Genomic DNA, 19,086 nt, shown 5'->3' on the forward strand with positions numbered 1-19,086 from the left:
ATACTTGATTCCAGGCAATGATATTACACAGTCCCCAAAAATAGTTCCCTTTTATTGAAAGTTACTAAGGGTACTATTTTCGGCTGCTGCGTAATATCATTGCGCCTCCTGCAGCCATGTTAGGGCAGCAAAAGTCCTTGATTATTAGGCCAGAATGAGAGCATAGTTCCTAGCCATATCAGCCTAGAAAATCGCAACTTTTTATTTTCCATCAGTCTTAGTACACAATGTAACTGAAGAGCCAAGTTTTAAATTGGAATTTTTTTAAGCGTGATCCTAAATGGTCTAATCAGATTCAATGGATTACGCTAAGCTATGCTAAAAGTGGTATCGCCAGACCCTGGAATTAGCTAAATGGATTCCAAAATGGTAAAATCAAAAGTTTAACTCTAGGGGAGCTGGAAAAGGAGCATATTTTCAAAAAAAGTGGAGTGTCCCTTTAATGTTCAAGCACACACGTCTGGTTTTGATATCACAGTCAAACTGTTTACCTGTTCTGCTCCTCCAGTTTAGCCAGAAGCTCAAGCTCATCTGGACTGAGGTTCTCTGAATCAGCCGGGGAGGCCGCCGGGGCGGAGAGCACGGCATCATGGGAACTTGAGTCTGGACTGAGAACTGGACTGCTGACAAATGCAGGGTCGGTTTCCAACCCAGCAGGAGATGTGAGATTCTCAAGTTGGACAGAAGTTACCACCCCTCCCTCTCTCTCGGGACTGCTGCTAGGGCTTGACATGACCACAGAACCCGGGCCAAGAAGAACCAAGCAGGGATGCAGGAAGTGGCAAAATGCTGCAGGGGTCTCACACTGTGGACATAAACAGGCCTCCTTGAAGAGGCGGAGAGTATCAAGGCTGGGTCGGTCTGTGGAAAAAAAACACACAAAGTGTAAGAAAAAAATTTTTAAAAGAGAAAATTATCTAGAAATATGCATTTGCTTAAAAACCAAGCATCCATAGTTAAATTTGATGTTTGACAAAGCCCTCGCAGTAACCATACGCCAAACAGTTTATGGCCACTTGACACAGATTTTCTCTAGAAAGTTAGAATTTAAATTAGGGTAACACAGCATGATGTTATAACGTCTGTCTTTTGTCTGATTGCTTTTGTCATGCTTAAACATTTAAGCCCTATTTTCTCTAAATGCTATAAATACTATTTTGCCTAATACACAGCTCATTGGAATACTTGATTCTGATTGGCGACATTTGCAGGTTTGTTATTCCCAGATAACAACCGCTCAGAATTAATAACACAGTGTAATCGGGATGCTGCAAATCATTTTGACAGGTTTAATATTTCACAAAAATTTAATATAAATATGTCTAAATAAAATAGAGTGTCCGTGACTGAATGTCTGGTCTTAACTATATCTCATGGATAAAACAAATGATCAAAATACTTAAACAGATAAACAGAAAATAAATGAAATTTGTAGCAACCTAGCACCACCAAACAGAACTCAGGGCTCAACATAAAGGACTGCCCGGTGGCCCTGGGCAAGCGTGAGAGACCTTCAGGCCAGTAAAAAGTATTGTCACTTGCCCGATTGGGCCAGTGCTTCACCCTCATTCACCAAAATATTTTTTTAATCAATATATATTTTTTTACATCTTGGAAGGAGATATTTACATGGGTAAAACACGACGAAAGAAACAATACAATATTTTGCACAATTTGCTGTCAGTTTACAGGTAAAGCGGAAAAGTTGGAAGCCTTTTTTCATTTGAACATGTCTGTTGTATATGTATTAGGGATGCACTGATAGGATTTTTTTGGGCCGATACGGATTTAAACAGACAACTTCTGGCTGATACCGATGCCGATATTAAACACTTGTATACAATACTATACAGTTGGTCTATAAGCTAGTTTATTTCTGCATCAAATTATTTTTACTGAACATGGATTGGATCTAATTAACATTCAACTGACCAACATAATAAGAGAGGCACAAATTAAGCTAAAACAAATATAATAAGACAGCATGACAACCTTCAAAGATGGTTTTTGCTATTCAGCATTTATTTTATTAACAACATAAACTCATTTTTTTTTGCATATAATGGATTTCTTTATGCAGTAAATTAAAGCAACACTATGTAGTTTCCATGTAAAAATGACTTACAGCTCCCCCATGTGGTCGAAAAGCGCAACAGTGCCTGGTATCAGACACTCTTCTGCAGGCAGGGGGAGGGTTGGGGCTGTGTTTCCTACCCTCCACCGCCACTTTCAGAGTGTGCTTGTAGCAGCTAGGAGGCTGCTTAGGTTGCAGCAACAGTACAATCTGTCCAGTTAAAAGTTGTTCTATCACTGAAATAATTTTAGAGACATTATTTAAAGTTAAAAAAACTACATAGTGTCGCTTTAATAAACAATTGGTATCGGCCTTTCTCATGCTAGTGCCGATATGCCAATTATATTTGACTTTTGAATTAAAGAAATTTAATAAATATAATATATTTAATTATTATATATAAATTATAAATATAAATTATTTTTAAATATGTGACACTGACATTTTTTTATTGGGGCCAGTGAAAATTTTGCCAGGGCAAGTGAAAACCTGAACCACTGGCCTGACTGGGCCATTATAAAAAATTATTTGCGTTCAGCCCTGGAACTGCAAAGACAAGTCAGTAATGTATCTATCTGGATTATTTTACACGTTCCAATTAATAGAAATGCTTGCTTTAACAAATGTTTAAATATTATTATCAGCAGGAATAAAAGAAAACACTCGCAATATCCACAGTTTCGAACCAAACGTCAGGCCCTGTAAGTCTTCACAGATATAATGACTTAAAAATACATAAAAATATATACATTTCGGATTTAGGTTTAAAGTAGGGCTGTCAATAGATTAAAATATTTAATCTAGATTAATTGCATGATTTCATGAGTTAACTCGTGATTAATCGCAAATTAATCTCACATTTTTATTTGTTCTAAATTTACGCAAATGTAACAATTTTAAGTTTTTTTTATAATTTTTTAATTCTTATTTTTATGAAAATCTCTGACTCATTTAGACAGCATGGGTCACAGTAAGGCTGCGTCCTAATATATCCAACTATAGGCTGGACCAAGGGCGTTGCGTTAATCACCGTTAATAAAATTAGTGGCGTTAAAATGAATTTGCGTTAACGCATTTTTAACGTGTTAATTTTAACAGCCCTAGTTTAAAGTATACATTTCTTTGTATAAAACAATTATACAATTGGGGGGAGGGGTAAAAGAAATAAGATTAAAAATGATTGTGCAGAATATGTGACGTGTGTGTTTTGTGCTGCTACAACAACAAACAAGGTCCTCTCTGTGTTCTACAACAAACCACAGAAACACACAGATAGACAGTTAGAAGCTAACCCACAGTCAAAGCATCCCTTCTATTAAAGAGAGCGAATGAGCGAGCGAGGGAGAGAGAAAGAGAGAGAGAGAGAGAGAGAGAGAGAGAGAGAGAGAGAGAGAGAGAGAGAGAGAGAGAAATGTCTGCACACTACATTATGTATAATGTGTGCATCTTGTTTTATTGTTGTCTTAAATGGAGTTCCTTTGGCTTATGGTGATTACACATCGTACTAATCTCAAGAACCTTTAAATGTACTTTATGTCAAGGTATGTCATACCCAGCGGACCTATTTAGGAAGGCAAATGAAAGAAAACCACTGACCTTTAAATAAAGAGAGAAAACAAAAGGCAAGATAGAAAAGACATGACAAACAGCACATTCATACACATGAAACAAAATACATGTAAATAAATACATCCTATAGGAATTAGAGAAGAGATCAGTAAACAGGCCAAAAGCATGCCATGGGCATCTTCCTCTAACACACACACACACACACACACACACACACGCACACACACACACACACACACACACACACACACTAAAAAAAAACCGGCAACCCATCATAAGCAGAAAAATAACCCACAGCTAAAAATAAATACACAAATATAACCTTCTTAAACAAAGTAAACACACAATGTGGACAATAGCAGTATTCACATCAGAGAAGCAGCCCAATCAAAAGAGCCATTAACAGCGCATGAAGCCGATCCCTCCTGACTGGGAAAACACACACAGCTCACATCTCGGTCCAGTCGACGCAGCGCAACCACAATAAAACACAATAGTGTACCAAACCTAACAGTGATCTCTGTATAGGGTTCAGCCTGAACGTTTAAATGCGAGCTCTCTGTCACATGCAGGGTTCTGGCCTTACGCAACTTTGCCATTACAATGAACAAAATGGGATGCGCTGCAATGAAACTGTTATTTACAAAGTGTCTACTTTGACTAAGTAAATTAAATCTTTCAATGTTACGATGCATTTTTTCTGATTTTAAAAGCCTGTCAGCGGCAGTACAGAAATTCTAAGTAAAAGAAAAATATTTGTGCATCCTATTTGAAGATATGCATGTATCTTAAGTCACTGATCTCTGTGTTTTTGCTGCATGACTCCCCTGTTGGTGAGCAGTACAATTGTGGTTATTGTGGTGAATCACGCACCCCCCCAACCTATAAAATCTGTTGGCCCTCAAATACATTCATATGACACATTCAGTTAAGTGACTTTACTAATGTGGTTAATTTGGATTGTAAAAAAAGAAATGGATCTCAGATATTTCTAATGGTGCTTTTCCTTTGCATAGTACCCCATGGTTTGGGTCTGCGTAATTTTTGGGGGTTTTCCACTGGAAACAATGTCACAAACATGTAGCCAATCATATTACAGTTGAACGTGTTAATCAGTAGTTTGAGTTATAGATAGTATGCATGTATGCCACATAGACTCTGAACTGAAATGATTGTAGCACAGCTGCCAGGGTTTCCCGCAGCACTTTTCAGTTCGGGCGGCCCACCTAAGCTGGGATACCCTACCACCTTAACTAGGTCGTCCAAAAAAAAATAATTTGTTGCACAAAAGGCTGTCAAGTGCATCTCGTAGAATAACGTGGACGCGCTTCACACCGCGAGCGGGCACGCGCCACATGGCCGAAATGAGAGAAAGACATGGTCCGTCACTATCTGGAGGATAACTAGCCTGTTGATAAAACATTTAATTAATTAATACACTCTAAAAAATGTTGGGTTGTTGTTAACCCAGTGCTGGGTAACTATTGGACAGAACACATTTCTGGGTTAAAATGACCCAAATAATGGGTTGTTTTTACCCAACTGCTGGGTTATTGTTAATCAACCATGTTGAAACAACCCAGCAGTTGGGTTAAAACAACCCATTATTTGGGTCATTTTAACCCAGAAATGTGTTCTGTCCAGTAGTTACCCAGCCCTGGGTTAAAAACAACCCAATATTTTTTATAGTGTAATCTAGTATGTGTTCATTTTCTGTCATAGTTTCTTCAAAATTGAGTTTAATTTGAGTGTTTTAAATAAAAATATTTTCATCATGACGCCCCTTTGATTGCCACGCCCCGGCCCGCCCACCTGCACAACCCTACCACCTTAACTAACACATTTTCTGCGGGAAACCCTGGATGCTTCAGCTCTACTTCTGTGCTGCTGACCCCTGTTCACATCAGCTCTTCAAGATTAGTGTTGCAAACACGCAGTTCACGTATGCATTGTATAAAACTGAACTTAGCAGTTATGTGCCTGAAACTGCAGAATGTAGCATCTATTTACATATATATCTATGGTCCGAGGTGATGTGAAAAGTGGAGGCGGGGACTAATTCACATATTCATATCTATGGTCCAAGCTCTCCCAAGAATAGGTGACTCATTTGCATATCCATATATCCGGATAAACTAAACGAGGCAAGGGTGTAGAGTTACATTCAAGCAGTTTTAAAGCATGAAGAAATTACTGTAAAAAACTTTTATATATGCTATTGGGATGATCAAAGACGACTTTTAACTAATAATATTATTGACCACAGGGAGACTTTAACGTGTGATACATTTTATGTCTGAGTTGTCTTGCTTTGGATGGATGATTCACAGCTCATTTAAAATGCTTTATTACTGCAAGAAAACAAAGTCAAATGATTCTACAAACAATCTTTTGTGTTCTGCAGAAAACATTGTACAAGTTTTGAACAGGGTTAAGGTTAGGTACACAATGACATAATTTTCATGCATGGTTGGCTGAATTCCTTTCAAATGTAGCCCGTATCAGACACAAGTGAGCCACGTGTTAAACTTAGGATATTTATCATATTTTGTTGTCATGTTTTATTATAGGGTTGGGCCGTCATATTTTTTAATAGGGCTGGGCAGCATAATGGTATATATGCTGCAACAGAATAAAAGATCTCTTGAAGAATCTTGAATTTCAGTACTATCTGTACTGTTGGCTCTTGTCACATGAATGGCTTGAGATGTTTCTAATTTGTAGCCTGGTCCAACCAGACTCTCGTATATTCATTTCATTTGTAAAGAGAGTCTGGCCACGCTCCCTTGCAAAGCGTTAATTTCGTTAAGGAGGGTCCACTGTTGAAGTTTAAAACTATTGGATCTGCCCAGAGTCACTCAGGATCTGCCATAGGCGATCGCTAACGTGTGGTCGTGACGTACGTAATGCGCCGAAACCGGCCGGAAACAACAAGTACGAATAATCAGACCAACAAAACTTAGCAAACCTGGTTCTTACTCCGGCTTTAACTTCTGTATATACGGCAGTTTTGCAACAATGGAACGAATAGCTTTTCTCACGTCTTTCTCCGCTGCCATTACTGAACTACAACTCAAACTGACGCATGACCTCAAGGTCATCGTTCTTAGCCACCCAGCTCTGTTCGCTGATTGGACCTGCAGATTTTTGCAGGAGAAAACGAAGCTCTACACAGCAGTCCCAGACGTAGTACTGAAACTAAGGGTGTCACGATTTCGATTTTAAATCGAAATCGATCGAAATTAAGTCACAGCTTCGAACTTCGAATTAAAAAATGGGATCGTCGATGCTGCCACGCCCCCATGTCAGGTCCAGTCGGCTTGCCAAGAGAGGGAAAAAAACCTCTCAGATATGCCTTTAAAAACATCTGTCCAGCGGAACGCGATCATATTTTAAACACAAGGGATGCTACAACTCCTTGAAATGCATATCATAAACAGGATTACTACCTAGTGATCTGCCTTTGGACAGAGCGCAGCTCTCTGCACGTGCGAGAGAGTGAGAGAGGCGCAAAGATGCAGCGGATTATATTTGAAACAAGAGGGATAGTTTGCCTCAGCTCGCATGAAACGCATAAAACTGAACAAATACATAAGGATTACTACTTTAGTAAATGTTTAGACTTTGGACAGATGCGAGAGCACGAGCGCGTGCATGTGCACGTGAGACAGAGAGAAGCGCAGCTGCGTATGATGCTGGATTTATTTCAGATGCTATGAGTCCAAGACACGCGCATTATGTCCATGTGCATTAAGTCCATGTGCGTGCAAGAAGGAATCCTCTCTCTACAAGCTCTCGCGTTAAGTGAAGCCCACAAACCCCCATGCGAGTTGTGCAATGTGCATGTTAATGTTAAACTATAATAATAATAATAAATAATGGCATATCATTTTTGTCCTCAAAAAAAAAAAAATGTTAAAATCGAGAATCGGATCGAATCGTGACCTTGGAATCGAAAATGTAATCGAATCGAGGATTTTGAGAATCGTGACACCCCTAACCGAAACTAAATTAAAATTAAGCGGACGCACATAGGAGAGTAAGTGAAGAGTAAATCCTTTTAGATAAAACATTAAAACCCCCAGTTAAATGATATAAATACTATTGAAAGAATGGCATGGGATTAAATTGCTATGTGGATGCTGCTGGCTATGACTAATAAATGCTTTGAAACCTAAAATAATATAAACTAAACAAGCCAACACAGTAATTTCAGAAATTTCACCACAGCATATATTTTAAAAACCATACAACCACTTAAATAACTTCATAAGTTATGTCATTCATATATAACTTAGTATTGTTGCACAAAAATAACCTAACATCGAAAACCATATGCCAAATTCTGTTCCTTTTCACACAAAGATTACGGAAAAACACAGAAAATGCATTCAGAATTTGTCCGGGATCTTTGATTTTTGACTAATTTCCACTGCCATTGATTTTCCGGAATCTGTGCGTGCTTTCACACACATCCTGTAAAAATCCCTTAAAGACACATGACATATTTAAAGTCCTGCACTTGATAGTTTTTTTCCACAGTGTCTGAAGTTTGCTAATTATCAATGATTTTTTCTCTTGTGCGTGCATGTTTGTTTATGAAGAGATCATAAGGAGTGTGTGATGTGCTATTCTGTCATGCTGGTGAATGATCTCAGCTTCAGCGTGGATAGTGACGAGCTGTTTCTGTGTCTTGTCCACACACCATGCTTTTCGTGTATGTCAAGGCAATGTTACTAGGTCCTCTTTCCGGGAGACATTTAGGGGCCGTGTTTGTGTTCACACAGAAGCCTGTCTGCCAATTTTACGGAAATATTCTGGGACCAAAGTGCTGTGTGAATGAGGTTTTAAGAGTCACAAAAGTATCAACAAGCATCTAAACCAAGTAAAAACAAGCATCAACAAGCTACTACTTGACTACCTTCAAACTATGTACACTGAGACAAAGGATTTAATTAGCAATGAGTCATGAAGGTTGACAAATAGGCTAGCTGCTCCTTGATTCAGGTAAACATGAAACCAGTCTAATTATTATTTCTAATTATTATATGGGACCTTCTTAAGATTAGATTTTTCTTAGACTTGCAAATATAAGGTATGAGTTTTGCATTATCTCAGAATGGCAGATGAATGATTTTCATTTCAAACCTAGGATTTAAGACAGACATAATTCTGTTCTAATATAAATATCTATTATCACATGGATCAGCCCTCTACAATGCGAGTAAATAAAAGATTGAACACCCCTATTTATTTGAACAGGATACAATGCAATGCAATACAATGCAAAGCTCAAAATGGCCAATGTGATGACGAAAGTCCTGCTTTACAGTTAAAAGAACCAATCATCAGTTGATAAAGACAGACAATTCTCTAGAGAAGGGGCTTTATACAAAGTCTTGTGAAGAGCTTGCCAACCAGTGTGCATACGCAGTAGGGCTGGGCAAAAAATTTGATTTTTTGATTAATCGTTTTTTTTAACGTGGTCGATTCAAAATCGATTCTCACAGGCCACAAATCGATTTTTTTTTTTTTTTAAGAAATAAGCTGATCCGGTTTGATCAAGGAATGCGACTGTTCTCGCTTTTTTTAGCATACATTTTTCATCTTGCATCAAAATTGTACTGTATTTAACATAATTGTATACATTAAAAAATAAGAGATGGGTTCTGTTTTAATGTAGCCAAGTGTACCTTAAATAAAAGAGTTTAACATAGAAGTTTGTGGCTATTAATTTCTGTTGATTAATTACCCACTTGTAAACTTATGTTCACAGTTCTATTTTATAAATATAGTATTTGTTTTAATCTATATTCATTGAGTTGAATCGAGAATCGAGCATAAAAATCGGCTTGAGAGTCGGAATCGTAAATCGAACAGAGAATCGAAATTGAATCGAATTAATAGCTTGTGAATCGAAACTGAATCGATCTGGAACAATTCGATACCCAGCCCTAATACGCAGTAGCCAATGCAACCTGGAGAAAAAGTGTTTTGTAGTGCCGACAAAAGTTAGGGTGCAGTTGATGTCAGGTTTAACTCTTTCCCCAAATTATCTCGTCAATTAAGAGAAAACATTTACATAAAAAAAATGTGTTCCCGATAAATTTTTATGCAAATCTGCAAAACCGTGATTATCCACTATATCCCAATTTATGAAAAAACTGAAGCAAAAACGTTATTTAATAATTTTAAACTCTGTTTATGTTTTGATAATCGTTCTGAATATGATCTCTAACAAAATTCCTTAACAAAAATAAAAATTTATTTTTAAAGAAATATATCCATATTTAAGAGTTTATAAGCAGAAAAATAATATAGATATGATGAAACGCCTTTTTCCAGTTTTCTTTGTTTGTTTGTTTATTGTTTGATTGAAAGCAGAGGGTCTGTTCTTTCATTTGATATTTTTGTGTTGATATTTTTAGAAGAACATTTGAAACTTTTGAAATTCACAAAAAATGCTGGAAGGCAACTTAAAAATAAAATAAAAATGGCTGGCGGGGGATGAGTTAATTGTTAATAGGTTTAATATCTGTCTTTCCTCATTCAAGTAGACAGGACTTTAGTCTTACATGACCGACATGTAACCAACAGAAAACATGGCTGCCTAGTGGCGCAACTTGCAAATGCTAACAACTTTGGACACCAGGTAACTAATAAAGGATTTTAAAAAGCCAATGGCTAGTAAAGATTAGAGTTAGAGATGTATAGAATGAGTCTAATGCAGGTATTATTTCAATGCCTGTTTCATAAACTGTAGCTGGCTGACAGTGCTCTCTGTTGCCACATTAACAAAGCAGCAGAATACGGTTGTCAGTCTTGTATTTGAGTTCTTAATACAATTGCATTCACTCACAGTTTATTTATAAATGAGCACAACAACCACAATAACTAAAAAGCAACGATTAGAGGTAACCACCCTTGTACAGTATGTCTACAGTACATTTAAACACATTTGTCAAAAAGATCATTTCAATGAGGGTAAAACTTTTGAAGCGGAAAGTTTGGGAAGTGTCATTCTCTGGATTAGGGAATTTGGGATTGCTAAATCTAAGTTTAAGTCCAAGTTTATTAACAAAAACAACATGCACATAGGCCTACATGAAAAACACACACAAAGACATCCCATGTACAGTATCAGAGGCGTGGAATAATTCTGAGTAGGAAACAAAGCCACACCTCAAACATCGCACAATAGCTTAAACTGCATTATAAAGCTTCTCAATGCTCTGTGTGACATTCCATGATTATTGAGCTTGTAGAAACGTACAGTAACACACCCTCTCCTCCACCACTGCCCTTCACAATGACATTGTATGACTCATATACTACATAACATGTCTGAAGGTCTGACATAATACATCCAGACGTTTACAGTGAAAAATCAAGTATTCCAATGTTATAGACTTGTGTTATATTGGATTTCAGAGCTTTTGCCTTTAAAGAAAACAATCAATAGTTGCTTCATGAATTAAACTAAAATAATCAAAGGACAAAAAGTGTAACATTAGTCTGCTTTGTGGTTGCACAAATCTTTCACAGTGTTACGCGGCTTATGCAAGCAAGGAATGAATATATTGAATAAGCATATCAAGTGGCGAGGCCTCAAAAGATTGTAAAGGTTCTCCAGGCCCATCAATCTTTAAAATGATCGCCTAAACTTTAGTGTTGCATAGAGATAACAAAAAAAATCGTTTCTCAGTAATAAACTATACATTTTCTGGAGACATTGATAGTGTCACTGCCTAAAAACAAGCCATGCTAAATTTAGCCGCAAAGTTCAGCCTAAAATAAAACACACAATAAATCACATTAATTCACTTTTTGAAAACAGATGAGTTTATATGTAGGACTGTTTCCTGCAAGTACTTTGCAAGTACACTCCGGCTCTTCTGATTCACAACCTGTAAGTAGCCTATAAGTAGTTTTCATATTTAAATATTATCTTACGACGACTGATTCAAACGCAAGTTTTTAGCAGTGGAGAGCAGTGATTCTCAAACTTTTTCAGTGTGCAGCCCCCCTTGTATACGGTGCATGACTTCGTGGCCCCCCAAAGAAAATGTATGACATAAAACATTCCAAAACTTAAAATGTAAATTAAACAAAACATATTAAATTATTTAATGTATTGCTGTCTAAGATTTAATTACACAGAATTTATAATCAATCTATTTATTTTATAAAATGTCAGTAATTCGGGGGCCCCCTGGCACCATCACAGTGCCCCCAGTTTCAGAACCACTCGTGTAGAGTAGCACTTGTTTGTCACTTTACGATCACAAATGCAGACATGGTTTTATGTTTTAGTATCCTTATTCCTTACCTTAACGATCTGTTACGTTCTGCTCAAGTCGCGCTGGCAAAGTTGATCTGCATTTTCTGGATCAGATTCGGGCTTGTATTGATATAGTAAAGATGATATGGTCTCTTTTACCAGCGTTGCCAGGTCCGCTGCCTTTCGGAGGAGTTCTGATTGAGCTACTTTTAAACTGTAGCTACAGGTTGATGTTTTTCTGCGGGTTAGAGATGGAAGGATTTTGTTATTAGTTGTTGGTATTTTTGGACTAGTTTTAAATGGCCATTGGGCTGGTTTTGTAACACTGATCTAGCAATCCTGCCTTTCACTATTGCTTTGGGAGCTGATCTTTCAAATATGGTAAGGAGCTTCACATTTGCCTTTTCACACTTGAAGTATTCGGTCAATCACAACGCACTGGAAAGCTGGCCAATCGGAGTACACCATGCTTTCTGAGTTTCATAGAATTTGTTGCGTTTCATAAAGATGGGGAAAAGATAATCAACAATAACCTATGGTACATGTATCTGGATTTTTTCTTAACTTTATATAGCCCTAAAACTTTGCACTACAATGTGCTTTTAAGCAAGGTCATATGGGATCTTTAATGTCATGTGTACGGTCCTGTTTTTTTTCATGTACTCCAATAAATAGGTAAAAACAATGATACAAACCTTGTTTCTCTTAATAAATCCAATACTACGTCCTCGCTGAAACCCGCTTTATCCTGAGATAATTTAAGCTTGACCGTGTCAGGTACAGTAAAGACACACGTCGTAGGCGGGGTTAGGGCACACAACTCACATTTCACCTATTAATCGAAGTTACATGTACAACCTGATGAAGTTACATTTCTTTAATAAAACTAAAATCAGTTTAAAATTGAATTATATTTTATTTGACTTAAACTGACTAATTTATGGTAGTTTAATGAATTTACTGTAAACTAGGTTTTAGAATACAAACTTAAATTTCACATATTAATTAGGGATGCACCGATAGGATTTTTTTGGGCCGATACAGATACCGATTTAAACAGACAACTTCTGGCCGATACCGATATTAAACACTTGAATACAATACTATACAGCTGGTCTATAAGCTAGTTTATTTCTGCATCAAATTATTTTTACTGAACATGGATTGGATCTAATTAACATTTAACTGACCAACATAATAAGAGAGGCAGAAATTAAGCTAAAACTAATATAATAAGACAGCATGACAACCTTAAAAGGTGGTTTTTGCTATTCAGCATTTATTTTATTAACAACATTAACTCATTTTTTTTTTTTTTTACATATAATGGATTTCTTTATGCAGTTAATTAATAAACAATCGGTATCGGCCTTTCTCGTGCTATTGCCGATATGCCGATGGTTTCAAATTCATCAAAAATCGGCCGATAAATATCGGCGGCCGATACATCGGTGCATCACTAATATTAATCCATTCACAATGTCATAAATAAATGCCCATTACTTTTGTAAGTTAGTGTAAGATGTTGAAATACACTGTACAGAAGAAAAATACTACAAGATAACTACACTAAATCTCCAGCACCATTGTATCCCTTTAATGTTTTAAGCATTTGCAGAAACATTCATTTTAGAAACTAAAATAAAAAACAAAATCCTAACAAAATCTACCCCAATGAGAGACCAACTGCCTCATAACACACACAAACATTACGACATAGCAAACAAAATGAGGCTAATAAAAATGTAAAGGGCAGGAAAAGAAAAAGACATCTGCTGTATAACTAAGAACAGCTGCAGTGAATTTAAATTAGTATGACTAAGTAAAACCCAACAAACAGCAGCAGAGAGGACACACAGATAGAGACAGCAGGCCTGTTATGACGGTCAGAGCCACAGCTGCTGTGAAATAAAGTAAGTCACTATCTTACAGTCTAACACACATGCACATACTGAAACACATGCAAGTTTAGCCATGTTTGCCCATGATGATGTGAAGCAGTTAACTTAGCATCTCCTAACCAAGATAAAATGCGACCTAACCCTAAAAAATGTAAACAATAATGAGACAAAAAAGAATTGTGATAAAGAAGGTGTGAATTCTGAAGGCTAAGGTTGTGAGCTCCTGCACAAGTGAGTTTAAAGAGCACATATTGTCCGATTCAAGATTTTAAATTTCCTTTGTTGGGTGTGTATTAGTACATGTTGACGATATGCAAAAGGTACATACCCCAAAGTAAACGATGACGCGAGTTATCGTATCCAACGTAAATCTCTTTTCTTGGACTACAACAAACACATTGATTGTAGAAAAGTTTACTTCCTGGGATTGGTGATGTGGACAGGACCGACATAATCATAATTCCTCCCTCTTCGGACTTACAGCCTGTAATTTAACTCCTGTTGGCAACTGAATCTTTTAAAAATGGTAAGGAGCGTCACATTTCCAGCTGACGTCAGAGGTATTCTGGCCAATCACAACATACAGATTAGCTGGCAAATTAGGGACACAGCGCTTTCAAATCTGTGCGTTTCAGGAAGAGAGTGAAATCTGGAGGTACAAAAATGTACGATATGTGGAAAATAATGTGTTTTTTTAACCATAAACCACGCGAACACCAAATACACAAAATAACGATGTTTTTTAGCAATGAAATAGGTACTCTTTAACTGAAAATTGACAATACAGTGTGTAATACACTTCAAGATTTTACAATCTGCCAAATTCTGATGTAAAAGTAGGAAGTTTGAGTCATTTATAGATATGTAAATATAATTACAGGAGTGACTCAGAAAATGATTGCCTCCTTTGTTGCCTTGACAGCTTGTAATAGAAGAAAACAAAGCGATGGCATGATAACCTTTGACTGAGGAACAGAGGACATCCTGACCTTTCTCTTCAGGAACAACCCGAGATAATCGTATTACGGTGTGCTCATTCTGTAAATACTTACTGATATACCAAATATACAACATACTGTATACCGCCAGTTTGTGTATTAACATCATTTTGAAACGCTCAAAATTGCCATGAGATCATGGGCATTGGAAGCAGGGGTGCTGCAGCATGCCCCCGGCCTATATATATTATGTGTGTATTAGTGTTTGAGTCTCAGAATTCAGCTAAGCACAGTTTGTAATCTACAGTAATCCCTCTTGACTCCCCAAACGAATGTTAAAAATGTGCATGTGAAGAAGCATTTAACGTTACTGCTCAACAATGTCTGCAGCCAACATTGAGAATAGAGATTTTTTATGTCAATGAATAAACTTGTAACAACACCAATATTATCAATACCGCACATTTTACAAGTAAACAACACTTATTCTGATCTTTAATATTTTATCTTTTCATCCTTCCAACAATAAGTATTATTAAAATTATTCGTTATTAAAAAACAAATAACACATATGACATTCCCATGTTGTAAAACAAAGAAATGAAAGCACTGTTCCACTTACTTTTAAACAAAAGTTTGTGTTTTATTATTTATAAATAATAACACAGCAACAAAATATTTTAAAACTAATGAAAATCTGTTTATAAAAAACATACATTTTATTAAAAACGAATAGGACAGATGACATGAAATACCGCACTATATCACAAATAAATAAAGATTAGATTAAAATCCATGCTTCGTCTGTGGTTTTTATTTTTTTTTAACAATTAAACAAGACAAACTCACTTATATTAAACAGAGATATCCTTTTATTAACAAAAGTTCTCTTGTGCGTTTGTCTCAACCATCGTCCTGTCAATCAACACGCTGCCACAGGTGTCACGTGACTCCTGCTGCTTTTTGCTGTGTTAAAGCAGATGCACGTCCTCTCTCCAAATGAACTAAATTGATGTTATTTCTATAAAAATGCAGTGCGGCGGTGGTATGAATGTGCGAGACTAGTCGACTAAATGGTACCACTGCTACTAGTCGACAACTTAAACATTAGTCGACACAATTAAATACAAAAAATATATTGTTCAAATACGGCCATTTTAATTTTGATTAAAAACAAATGAAAGTGAATTATTTGAAATATATAATGTAATATTTTTTAAAAGTTTATCTGAACAAAAACTAAATAATTTTACCTTCTTGCATGTTTTTTCAGTGGTGCAGTTGTGCAGGGAAATCAAAAAATGAAAAATTTTTATGTAAGCTATGTAGGAGGCCTTACAATCCATTTTCCCTAAATTGCAGAAATACATTAAGCAAAAGTCCATCACGTTGTTAACTTCAACTCTCCACAGCTATGATCCCAATCTCTTTAAATACATTACTGAGCTATTGAGAGAACTGTGAAATGGTGTAATGACTGCTAAATTAGTCACTCTCTTCCTGAAACGCATGGATTTGAAAAGCGCTGTGTCCCTGATTGGCCAGCTAATCTGTACGTTGTGATTGGCCTGAATTCCTCTGACGTCGGATATGTGACGCTCCTTACCATGTTTGAAAGATTTGCCCACAATGCAATGCTAGCAGGAGTTAACTTACAGGCTTTGAGACAAAGTGGGAGGAATTATGACAATGTCGATCTTGTCTACATCACCAATCCCAGGAAGTAAACTGTTGCCTACAATCCGTGTGTATGTAGTCCAAGAAAAGAGATTTACGTTGGAGTTAATAACTCGCGTCATTGTTTACTTTGGGTTTGTACCTTTAGCATATAGTTAACATGTACTAATACACATTTACACACCAAAGGACATTTCAAAACGTGAATCGGACAATAGGTGCTCTTTAATGTTCTGTGTAACTAATGTACATTTTGTGTCTCTAGGCTATGTCTTAACTTAAATCCTGGTAGAACGCGAATCACAACACACACTTCCCAACTAGTTGACTCTGGACAGATCACCGGATCAGCTTTTTTTAACCAAACGCACCTCCCAACTTCAGGCTGACAACCCCTGAAATTTTTATATTTTACGTTTAAACGATATTACGTTTAAAAATGTTTGGAATTGTCATTGTCTGTTCGTAAGGTGCTGAGCTTGGATCGCAATTCCTCTCACATTAAGCAAGCTGTGACCACACAAGCACCAACTGATTCTCATGCAATATTTTCAGATCGAATAGAAGGTCGCTAAACAGGTAAAAAATCGTCCCAGTGTGTCTGGCCTAAAGGACCGAACGAAAATAAAAAGCAGAAAGCAAGACAGTTTGCAGAGGTTACATTATGTCTTTTTAACTCTTCAGCATGTGACTACAACACAACGTTTTATTTATGCTAATGAAAACACTACGATATCAGTTTAACATTTAGAGATACCAATCACTGCTGTTCTGTAGTGTCATTCTTTCACAAAACATTAATCACACTGATGTTATATCAGCACAATTAGTCCTTTGTTGATTTGTGATCATTTACATTAGCAAATGCTTTTATCTAAAGCGACATCAGAGTTCCATCAGCAAGAAATAGTGACGGTAAAAGAATCAGGTAATTTTAATTTGATCATATTCATGTTGTTTACATTGCCACAGTAGTCTGGCTCCTAAACAGCTCAGTAAGATTCTCACCAAACCAGCAGTGAAGGGACAACTGCTTACAAATTAAAGCTAGACCTTCAAACAATGTATCATATTCTATAATATCTTTATTTATCTTTGACATTTAGTTCAGACACGCACTCACGCACGCACACACACCGGAAACATGGGTACTGAGATGATGAGGTCATTATTATATCATCAGGATTGGATCATCAACAAAACACAAATCAAAATTGTGTTTTGGGGAGATAATTAGTAACACATAAGCACAGTCTTATCATTACATACCAACTCAAACAAGCAAACTCTCCTCCCTACCTAAACATGTAATCAGGCTACCCAAATAGTCAGTTAGAGCCGTACAATTAATCCTTTAAAGTGTAATTCAAGACAAACTAAAATGAAATCACATAGCTGAGCTGTTCACGAAAACATATTCTCTCTTTCGTTTGCTTATATAATACATCGCATTTTAGCAAAATACAGATGCTTTAACTGTTCAAGCAGACAGCGTGTGAGAATGTGCACAGCAGCCATTTCAGCTTTGTGTCACCGTATAAAATAGTAAGAAGCCATAACAAGCCATTTGGGTCATTAAATACGTTATTGTAGGGCTAAATTTATTTATTGTATGTGTGGACAGTATGTTTATTGCAATAAATCGTAGTCTGTGGCTCATTCAAACACACCTGACGTTACTGCAGGGATGCCAATTCACACTGTGAATGTGCAATGGATAAGTAACATGTTATAGTTGCATTTTCGAGGGTTTTTAGTGAGATGATTGTTTTAGGAGTGGAATAAACGGTATAAAACCAACCTTATTCTTCAGAATAAAGATTCGTCTATATTGGTCGAATTAAAAAAAAAAATGTATTTTGTTCTCCCTGTTAAAATAGTTCAAATGAGCTGTATCGTGCATATCGGTATTCCATATAAAATATATAAGGGTGAGGAGGATGATGATTTTTTGCTTGGCATCTGGCAAGCAGGCTCATCATCATGATCGCCGTTGGTCCAGGCAGATACGCTGGAATTTCCCCTCTTTGTCCTAGATCACCTTTATTTGCCATTTTACCTCGATTTACATTTTTAAAGACCGTTGTATTCAAATCGATAAATGCGAATAATAAACCAGTCACCCCCATGATGAAAAATGCATAGATGAATGAATGCCCACCTGAATTTCGGTCTCATTACTGAAGCTGCTCCGGCGCATTCACAGATGTTGTCATGCTAACGCTAATGGGTCACAAAAACGTTAATCCTTTCTTGAACGACGCCGTCTGACATCTACGGTAAACCGGGGAATAAATGTGGCATCATATTGACGTTTGGATGTGGCTACCCATTTAGAAGAAAATATGACTCGTCAGGGCGAGTTTCCTCAAGGAGAGCAGGAGTCGACGCCTACACGAGAAAACACCGCCCAAGTCCCGCCCATCTCAAAAGGCCTGATAAAATAAAAAATAGACAAAAGTAATTAAACGTGTCTTAATTGCCGTAAACATCTAAAATAAGAGACTATAAACATCGTCTGATCTACTGCTGTATGATGGCCTTTGTAAAATGTAAGCTTTTTGCACGTTATAACGTCAGCAAATGTGATTGACATCCACGCAACCAATAAACTAGAGGAATACTTTGAATGACAGCATATTTCAC

General features: G+C 36.8%; 1 protein-coding gene across 2 annotated transcripts in view; it reads right to left on the minus strand.

The window, feature by feature from the left end:
* Nucleotides 1-18,801, minus strand: part of LOC135746561 (EVI5-like protein) — a 64,014-nt gene extending 45,213 nt beyond the window's left edge. The window contains exons 1-3 of one of the 2 annotated variants that reach the window (XM_065265167.1): nt 18,602-18,801; nt 11,973-12,162; nt 492-861 (exon numbers count right to left, since the gene is read on the minus strand). In XM_065265167.1, the coding sequence (XP_065121239.1) occupies nt 492-733 (242 nt within the window). In that variant the 5' untranslated portion in view covers nt 734-861; nt 11,973-12,162; nt 18,602-18,801. The remainder of the gene's footprint in view (nt 1-491; nt 862-11,972; nt 12,163-18,601) is intronic. The other variant, XM_065265165.1, reaches the window with a different exon arrangement.
* Nucleotides 18,802-19,086: the final 285 nt, after the last annotated feature.

Source organism: Paramisgurnus dabryanus, chromosome 4, assembly GCF_030506205.2.
Source record: "Paramisgurnus dabryanus chromosome 4, PD_genome_1.1, whole genome shotgun sequence".
NCBI classification, from domain to species: Eukaryota; Metazoa; Chordata; class Actinopteri; order Cypriniformes; family Cobitidae; genus Paramisgurnus; species Paramisgurnus dabryanus.